Here is a 10,523-nt window from a genome sequence, read left to right as displayed (position 1 = left end):
CTCTGCCTAGGGTGTGTTTCTAGGCAGGGGCTATGGACAAACAGGGTTCTGGAATGATGCTGGCGCATGCATGCATGGATGACTGGCAAAAAGAATAGATGATAGCTATAAGAATATATCATTGGTTGGAAGCTAGGGGAATAGCTGGATGGTAGAAAAAGTGGAGGGAGGCTGGTTAGGTTGATTGGCTATTAATTTCCTAATGGCATGGAATGAATATTCACAAATGTTGACCTTCTATCTGGTATTTTATGATATTTGATTGCCAGTGAGTCTAACACAACTCTACCCCCCCCACGTTACATTAGGAATGCGTATATATTTTAATTGTGTTATTTTGCAGTTCTTCAAAGAGTTCTGAAGGTGCTCTTAAGTCAGCATTCTTCAGGCTCTAAGGAGATGAGATTAAAGAGTGCAGCAAATGGTTATTTTGAAAGCAGAGTCTCTTCATATGCGCTATATCTTGCAGATTGATTTGTCCTAATACTAAGCTTCTTGGGCCTTAACAAATTCATTATCAGGTTAGAAATAATTGCATTTCCCTTTACAAGGTTTGTGAGTTGTAATTATTTGTAAAAAAAAAAAAAGTAGCATCTATCTTATCATCTATCTGTCTGTCTGTGTGCCTGTCTATCTGCCTGTCTGCTTGCTTGTCTATCCATCCATCTCTATGTTATATAGATTGCTGTTAAGGTTTATTAGATGTATCTACTAGAAGAACTTTGTGGAAACTTAAGTGTTGTTTTGTTTTCTCTTAGTGCCTTGAAGCTCTAAACACAAAGGAAGATTTGTTCAAAAGCATCAAGGATTCTGCACATGCAGAAATTAGAACCCATAGCCTTTACACTGAGATTGCTTGTTATTGAAAAAAATGATTTTGATAGCAACAGCACTGTGTTAGTCACCTTTCTGGTAAAAATACCTTAGATCAACTTAAAAAGGGAAAATATTTACTTTGGCTCATATTTTGGAGGTCTAATTTCTTTGTTGATTGGCCCTATTACTTTGACAACTTATGGTGGGGAGTGTAGTAAAACAAAGCTGCTCACCTCATAGCCAGGAAGTAAAAAAAAAAGAGAAAGAGAAAAGGGCTGGGGTAACACTGTCTCCTTCAGTGACCTGGAGAACTGTATCTGGGCTCCACCTCTACAAAGACCTACCATTTCCCAACAGCACCAATCAGAAAACTAAGCTTTTAATTCATGGGCCTTTGGGTGGTACTTAAGATACAAATCATAGCAGTGTTAATATATACTAAAAATGAGTGACAGGAATGTAAACAGATTGTGTTGAGGAATGGGTACCAGCAGGAGTAGAGAAAGATGAAGAAGGTGAATGTAGGTACATACAATCAAAGTTATATATATATATGTGTGTGTGTGTGTGTGTGTGTGTGTTTGTGTGTGTATACATATATGTCTATATATAATGTACATATGTATATATAGATTTCATATATTTCATATATATATGGAAATAGAACAATGAAGTCTGTTAAATTACTTGTTATATTTTTAAATTTTTAAGTTAGTTCCCATTCAACATCTCAGTTCATAAGTATAATGCATCTTGGTCAATGTTACCCCTTTCCTCATTTCCCAACACAATCCCCCAGTTTTCCTAGTTTTATAGGATACATATTGAATACTATGATTGCATTCTCCCTTCCCTTTCTCTCATCATTCATCTATACTTTTCCCCTTGACCTCCTCCTCCACACTCTCAAGTGCCAATTTCCTGATATTCATTTTGTTGGATGGAGTTAATTTCTCTAAGGAATTATACCATTTGAATTCTTCCCTGAAAATACCATACTTCATTTACTACATTTTTGTGCACTTGCATACTAACCCCACATGTGTTCACCTGTATATTTATAAATTAGATCTAACTTTCACATATGAAAGAAGACATGCATCTTTTGTCTCTCTGGGCCTGATTTACTTCATTTAATGTAACTTTTTTTTGCAGGTTCATCCATTTTGTTGCAGATGTTATAATCTCATGCTTCCTAATGGATGAGTAAAATTACTTTGCATATATATACACCACATTTTCTTGATCCATTTGTCCATTGAGGAGCATCTGAGCTGTTTCATATCATGGCTATGATGAATAGTGCAGCAATGAACATAGTTGTACAGGTGGCTTTACTGTGTCCTAGTTTGCATTCTTTTGAATCAATGCCAAGAATGGTATTGCTTATTAAGGTATTTCTGTGTTTAGTTTTAAGAAGGAGATGAGAGAACATGATCAAGAGGGTGAATTTGATTAGGGCCCAGTGTATTCATGTGGGGAAACATCACAACAAATTCCCCTTGAACCTGCTGATGAAGATGTTATAAAGTAAAAGCCAGCTGTCAAGGATGATGGGCCTGCATATTGAGTGTCAACTCCAAATCAGTTGGCAGTCTACAGGTGAAAGGGATTCTGAGGCCCTCAATTGTCCAGTGAGACCTGCCATCAGAATAAATCGCCTGGACCATGTACTTCGCCATTCTTTTCCCTCCCTTCTAAGACTGTAACAGGTGTTAATGATAAGAGGTCACTCTGCTAGCTGTTCACTGAGTCAGCATAGTGGTTCATGAGGTTGTTTATGAGGAAGCACCTACTCACAGAGACTTTTCAATAGATCTTAAGTCTGTAAATTTCTTCCTTGAGCAAATGTGATCTATAAGATGCAAAGAGGAGGTGTGAAAGATAACTATTAGAGTTGTTTCTTCTTAGCTGGGAGTAGCTTCCTTATGGCAGAGGATTATGGGTTCTCTGGTAGTTGTGGTTAGTTGTGTGGAGTATTGAAAATGAACAATATTCATTTTTGTGAAGATGAAAATATAATCAGATTAATTTTATTTTAAGCATCTATTACATTCTCATTTTATAACAACATAGTAATTAAGCCAGTTAACAGTCTAGAAAACAGCATTTCATTTTAAAATTGCTTATTGAAAGGCTTGGCAAATACTGGAAGATGACTGCAAGAGTTATGAGTGATGTCTTATAACAGGTACCTGCTAACCCTCAGGTGCTGGCCCTGAAGGCTCAGGAACATCCTGAAAGACTTTGAAATAAACCACAGCATAGTTACATAGAGCATAAAATTGCCTTTCTGCTGCTCCCCTCACCCCCAGTTTCCTTCAGTTTTTTCTGAGAATCTCAGTTTCTTGACCCAATCGTACCCAGGGAATGAGAAATTCTGACTCTAAATCTGATTTGCAATTAAATACCAATAGTCCTGCCTGTTGCAACCTGGATCATAAATAGCATTGGCTATTTGCAAGAGTCCTTATTGTTTAGCACCTGAATGTGGTGCTTGACAGAGGTGACCTAAAGAAAAAGAGAAAATGGGAGAGGGGCTGTCTGTCTTTGTGTATATCTAGCCACTAAATCTGACCATTTCTCCAATGTATTGGGCTCATTCTGCCTCCAAAATTAAAAGACCTGGTGATGAGAGAGAGAGAGAGAGAGAGAGAGAGAGAGAGAGAGAGAGAGAGAGAGAATATAAAAATTGATGGAGACTAATCCTTACTGCAGTTCTAAACCAGTCTTGTCACTTTCTAGTTGTGCATTCCAGAAAGAGTTAAAGGATTTTGATTTCTGCTGATCAGGGCACACTATGACACCAATCAAAGATACCATATAACTACAATATTTAATATATCCGAGTATTGCACCTGTTTTTTTATCTCCTTTTAGGTGATTAAGTTTTCTACAAATGCAATTTGTTAATGTGGGGCTGCATTTTCTTACTAGCTAATTTGTGAAATTTGGCAGGCAGTTGCCTGGTTGCAGGTGGAAGATGAAAGACCTTTCCTTTGCTTTGCCAAGAAGAAAAATGATGTTGTGCTGAATTCCTAGGGAAAAAATTCTAACATTGAGGTTAGAACTTGATCCTAAGAAAGGCAAGGAGGACTCCAAGGTTCGATCATATCCTTCTCTTTGGGGGACTGTGTTATCCCCCAAAAGATTAAGTGTGGAATTGAAAGTTTTTAATAAGACTAAGTATTGAGCAAATCCCACTGTTAAGGGAAACCCTCTGATATTTGGAGCTGGAACCATTTGCAATGATAAATGATGTCTTTTCCTCTCATAAGCTATAAGAGCTTAATTAGAGCTTAGTTAAAGCTAATGTTCAGAAAGCTTTGGAAGGGGGAGTGATTCAAAACTAACTTCCATGCAAATAGCCTTGGTATGGAAATTATCTCTTTGAAAAATGTGGCATCTTTATGCTGGGACCCTCTCCAGTAGCATCTAAATTAAAGTAAGAGCTTTTAGACCTTTTTTTTTTTTATTAGAACTTCCTTAGCCAGTGCTGCAAAAGGCCTACATCCATTTCAGCCTCCTGAACATTTACATGGAAGGTCGTCTTTGAATCTCCAAGTCCAACTCGCCATATACATGTCTCAGAGAGTCGCTGGTCATGCTGGCTATCAACTTCCGGTGGCCAGAGACCCAAGGCCGACACAATTCCTCCCACTGCACCGTGGAGTTGGGATGGACTTCACTGAAATGACAGAAAAGAGAGGAGAGGTTGGCCCATCCAGTATCTTACCTTATCAGGACACAATGAGAGGCCTTGTATACCGTTGGCCCTCTTTCTCTAAGCTGGTGGTGGCCAGAGGACTGAAGGGCCTGGTTTGCTGAGGCCCCTCAGTGAGCCACTGCAAGGTTGATCATCAACAGTTCCAGAGGCTATGATCCTTCCCTTTGGATGCGTTCACTGGCTTCCTCATTGCTATGACAAGCTAGCCTGCCCAGCACTGAGCCAATTAAGCTGTAGTTTGACTCCTTTACCTCCACAGTATCCATGTCCATGTGACATGTCTTGGCCCATCTTTTGGTCATTCAGTTCCATCCTGGGATTAGGTTCTATTGGAACCCTCAAATGGCTTTGCTGAGGCCCTAACATTCTAATTAGTTTTTTCCAAGCCCCTTGGGATGGAACCTATTCCCTAGTCCCACATCTGGACATGACCTGACTGCTGCCATCTGATTTTGAGTGTCTTTCTATAATCCATATTCTACACCAAATTGGGTTTCCCTTACCAATGAATCTTGCTGCTACTTGTTTGTTGCCAAAGCCTAGAACTACCTTGATAATGGATAATGCATGGTCTGAGCTCCTAAACCTACTCCAGAACATGATGGAGGTCAATCAGGACAACAGAAATTTAGGTTTAGACTTCTCTGCATTGCTTTCACACATTGTTCCATGGAAGCATGGAAGCAGAAAATGTGAAGGTGCATACTTGTGGCCATTCATTGGGATACTCTTTGATATCTAGAAGGTTGAACATAGATCAGCGAAGTCACTTTTCCAAGATATCTAGTTAGTAAATGGCAGAAATGATGCTAATCTGAGCTTTGAATCCGTGCTCTGTGAATGAGCAATGTGTTTTATGCTATATTCTACAAAAAGGTGCCTTTTATGACTGCTATCCCTACTGTTCCACAGGGTTTATTACTCGAAAGAAGGCAGAGGCCCTTTGGATCAGTATTGAAAGCCTCCTGAATGTATTCTGCACGACTCCTGACTGGTTCCTGGTATGTGGCATGTATGGCGTGTGTAGCATGCACTAGGTGTGGTCTGGCTCGGATCTTGGAGCAGGATTTTTCTTTTTTAAATTAATTAACTAATTAATTAATTGTCAAAGTGATGTACAGAGGGGTTAGAGTTTCATATGTAAGGCAGTGAGTACATTTCTTATCAAACTTGTTCCCTCCTCTCTCATTTTTCTCTTATCTCTCCCCTTCTCCCAGTTACCTCTCCCCCCAAGTTGTATAGTTGGTCTCCAGCATATTGTATTGTAAGTATTGCATTGGTTTGCTTTTTACCAATTGTCTCTCAATTTTGTTATTCCCCTTCGCTTCCCTAGTTCTGATAAACGTATATACAATACCCAGTGCACCAAAATCAGTTACAGTGACATCAGTGGTAAAACTATGGGAAAGAAAAACAAAAGAAAAAGGCATAATTTCACATGGCACACTGAAAATAACAACAATGATATCCACTTATTTCCATAACTTGGAGTTCATTTCCCTTAGTATCATCTTATGTGTTCATATGTACACAGCTATTGAACTACTGTGATCTTCTGCTAGGACTATCCTGGACATGTACTAATTATTCCCAATGATGGGAAACCATAGAGTGTGTGTTTCTTTGGATCTGGCTCACTTCATTTATCCTCAAAGAAACAACTGCCCCCTTAATAAATGGGCTAAAGACTTAAAGAGAGACTTCTCTGAAGAGGAAATGAGAATGGCCACGAGGCACATGAAAAAATGCTCAACATCACTGGCCATAAAAGAAATGCAAATCCAAACAACATTGAGACTCCACTTCACCCCAGTTAGAATGGCCATCATCAAGAAAACTAATAACAACAGATGCTGGTGGGCCTCTGGCCAAAAGGGAATCCTACTACACTGTGGGAGTGTAAATTTGTTCAACCACTCTGGGAAGCACTGCGGAGATTCCTCAAAAGGAACCTATGACCCAGCAACCCCGCTCTTGGGCATTTACCCAAAGGATTACAAGCAAGATCACACTAAAGCTACCAGCACAACTATGTTCATTGCAGCACAATTTACCATTGCTAAAGTATGTTGCTCAGTAGATAAATGCACCAAGAAAATGTGGTACATATACCCAATAGAATTCTATACTTCTATCAGAAAGAATGACGTTGCCCCATTAGTAAGGAAACAGGCTTTTTTCTTAATTAAAAAAAATGAGAACAAAAGGAAAGCAAATCAGGACCACAATGACCTTTTCCCATGGGATTATGTAGGCACAGCATGTTAGAATTGGAAAAGGTTTTAGAAATGACTTCGTCCACCATGAGACTCTTATTTCCAAATAGCCACTAGAAAGCCAAAATCAGAGCTGGGGCTTCCAGTACTCACCCCCTCCCACTTCACACACACACAAATCTATACATAAGTCCCAATGTTTGATTATTATGTAATCACTAATTTGACTGACAAATACTGGGCACCCAACAGGGATTAATCAGCAATGTGTAAGGCAGATCCCACTACTGCCCTCCTATTGCTTACTGTTAAGTATACATTGCTGTGATTTGTATTTGCTCAGTATTGCGATTTCTTAGTGAGCTTGGAGGGCAAAGGGAATTTTTTTCTTTTTAATTAGTTTTCTCTATTGCTTAAATTATTATAATGCCCATGCTGTTTATTTGTAATTCTTAAAAATGCTTAATTTTTGTTTAAAATCTGAAAGTGCATGTTTTGCTGAGCACAGATGCTGGGATATAGCTATGTCAGAAGTGGTGCCCATGTGTGGCTGTTGGACCAACTTACAAGATTTTCACTCAGCAAGCATCCAATTCAAAATTGCCTGTTCATTAAAACTGTATTGATTAAAAAAGAATTGTATTGATTACAGATGAGGGAACTGAGATCTGATAAAGTCTAGATAATCTCCAAGATCACAGACTCTCCTGCCCCCCAACAGTAGAAGAGATTGGAACCAACTATATGCTATTTCTCTACTCCTACTAGTAGAAAAGATTATATCATTGTGAGTTTTCATGAAAGCTTGAACATCAGGAAGCAAAGTGAAGGATGGAAAATGATTTTTCTCAGCAGAAGAACTGGATGCTTCCACCAAAAGACAAGAGCACAGGCTGCACCATGTCCTTAGCAGCACAGAACTTGGTCCAAATATGACATGCACACAGCTGATTCTCAACATCCCTACAAGGTCACCAAAGTGGATATATACTGAGTTTGAGTTTCAGTGAGTTTGGAGACTCAAAGCCTGTGTAAATATTCCAGTAAGTTTCCTAAATTAGAATTCAGAAAAATGAAGGTATTTGATCATTATGCAATGAAGAATATCAAGATATTTTTTATGAACACTATTAAACACTATTACAGGTAGGATTTATTTCATAGTTAGAGTTGTCAGTTGGAGCCATAAGAGACAGACAAATGGGAATGGATACTTCCATTCAAAGAAATCAGACATCACTTTAAATACCATGCAATGCCTGAGGTCTATATAATGAAATGTTGTCTAGTGGCTTACAAGTGCCATGGGCTCTAGAGCCTAAAACATATTCCTATTACTTGTTAAAATTTGTATAATTTCAGATTATTGTTCTAAGTCTCAGTTTTCCCATCTGTGAAATTGGAATTATGCTGTTTACCCCACAGAAGTCCTTTCAGACAGAATGAAATAATCCAAACAAAGGAGGGATCCTTCAGAAGACATCAGCATCAACTTTAGTCACACTAGATCATTTATTCATTTCCATAATGACAGAGGAAGAGCTCAGTTGCTCCTCTCACCAGAGGAATCTGTATGATGAAATATAACTGGATTATGGTGTCATGGTGATGAACCAAGGGCTGTCCTTGGGCTACATCAAACTTGTGGGCTGAAGGACACATTACCACATGGGTGTATTAGAGCTATAAATGGGCAAATCTGCTAATTTGGGACTGAGAGTAACAATTGTGACAATAGTGAATAGGCTGGATTCTGTGCTATTCTCGTGTCCTCTGGTGGTGAGTAGACCTGGAGGATGTATGGGGTCTGTACCACAACAGTGTGGCTGAGTTAAAATAAATGCTTGTCTAAGAACACAAGAGACCAAGGCTTCCCAGGTCTCTCCAAAGGGGCTGAATCCAGGATAATAGAAAGGTAATGAATGAGACTTAAGGAGGAAAAGGGAATTAGCAGGGCAAGGGACAGCATTGCATTTCTTTTTTTTTAAACAACTACTTATTAGATATATTGTATTCATCAACTGCTTTGTTAAATGGCAACTCCTTTGTACAAGTACTTAAAGATAATAGAAAAAGTACATACTTTAGAAAAGATAACTTAACAAATAAATTTAAAAAGAGTAACCACAATACAAGTTAAAAGGCAGAAAGAACTATCATTTTCCTTAATATCCTAGTTATTACAAATGAGTGGCATCATGTATGAGTTGGATGACACTAGATTGTCACCATGTTCTTAAATCAACAAAACAAAACAACCATAAAAAAAAACATGATTTCTAATTGCACAGATTTCTAGCAGCCTATTCCTCCCCTCTCCATCCGAACTCCTTTCAAGCTCTATTTCCCTATGATACCCTATTCTTAAAGTCACAAAAGTCACATTATAGAGGGAATGAGGAATTAGAAATCTCCCAGTCTGAGATCCTCCTTTGGGAGAATCAGGCTTAGGGATATTAAGTGATTTATTTTTATTTATTGTCAAAGTGATGTACGAGAGGTTACAGTTTCATATGTTAGACCTTGGGTACATTTCTTGTACTGTTTGTTACCTCCTCCCGTATTCCCCCTCCCCTTTCCCCCTTTCCCTCTCCTCCCATGAATTGTTCAGTTGGTTTACACCAAATGGTTTTGCAAGTATTGCTTTTGGAGTCATTTGTCTTTTTATCCTTTATCTCTTGATTTTGATATTCCCTTTCACTTCCCTAGTTCTAATACTAGTATATACAGTATCCAGGGTACTCAGATGAGATAAAGTGATAGTGCAGGTACAATCACAGGAAGGGGATACAAGAGGATTATCAACAATAGAAGCTACGGTTTCACATGGCATGTTGAAAGTGATTACAACAGTGATATAACAGTTGTTTCCATAACATGGAGTTCATTTCACTTAGCATCATCATATGCGTTCAATAAGGGCATAGCTATTAGGCTCTTGTGATCCTCTGCTATGACTAGCCTAAACCTGTGCTAATTATTCCCTATCAGGGAGACCGTAGAGTCCATGTTTCTTTGGGTCTGGCTCACTTCACTTAGTATAATTTTTTCCAAGTCCTTCCATTTCCTTATGAATGGGGCAATGTCATTATTTCTGATAGAGGCATAAAATTCCATTGTGTATATGGACCACATTTTCCTGATCCATTCGTTTACTGAGGGGCATCTGGTTGGTTCCATATTTTAGCTATGACAAATTGTGCTGTGTTGAACATTGTTGTGCTTTAGTGTGCTCTTGTTTGTGGTCTTTTGGGTAGATGCCCAAAAGTGGGGTTGCTGGGTCATAGGGGAGCTCTATGTTTAGCCTTCTGAGGAATCTCCATACTGCTTTCCAGATGCTTATCCACCCATCCAATAAGGAAGGCTTTCTTATTCCCCAGATTACAGGTAAGAAAAGGGCATTTTGAAGGCACTGAGAGGCTTCTTGAAGGTTAAATGGCTTAGGCAGACAAGAATCTTACTGCGCACACCAGCATCCAGGATGCAGGAGCTTGCTAGAGCAACTGAAGCAATAGGGACAATTGGAGTCAAGAAAGAATAATGAAAAGTCTGGGTACTAGTGGCTCATGCCTGTAATTCTAGCTATGAGAAGGCTGAGATCTGAGGTTTGCCATTCAAAGCCAGTCTTAGCAGGAAAGTCTGTGAGACTCTTATCTCTAATTAACCACCAAAAAAAAAAAAAGAAAAAGAAAAAGAAAAAAGAAAAGGAAAAAAAGCCCAAAGTGGAGCTGTGGCTCAAGTGGTAGAATAGTACCCTTGACCAG

General features: G+C 38.8%; 1 protein-coding gene across 2 annotated transcripts in view; it reads right to left on the bottom strand.

Moving 5' to 3' along the window:
- Positions 1–2,833: 2,833 nt before the first annotated feature.
- F13a1 (coagulation factor XIII A chain) overlaps positions 2,834–10,523 on the bottom strand; it is a 210,318-nt gene continuing 202,628 nt past the window's right edge. For both annotated transcript variants that reach the window (XM_048348563.1, XM_048348565.1), the window contains one exon: positions 2,834–4,504. In XM_048348563.1, the coding sequence (XP_048204520.1) occupies positions 4,351–4,504 (154 nt within the window). In that variant the 3' untranslated portion in view covers positions 2,834–4,350. The remainder of the gene's footprint in view (positions 4,505–10,523) is intronic.

The sequence above is a fragment of the Perognathus longimembris genome, chromosome 6 (genome assembly GCF_023159225.1).
Source record: "Perognathus longimembris pacificus isolate PPM17 chromosome 6, ASM2315922v1, whole genome shotgun sequence".
Taxonomy (NCBI): Eukaryota; Metazoa; Chordata; class Mammalia; order Rodentia; family Heteromyidae; genus Perognathus; species Perognathus longimembris.
This window is presented reverse-complemented; position numbering and strand designations above follow the sequence as displayed.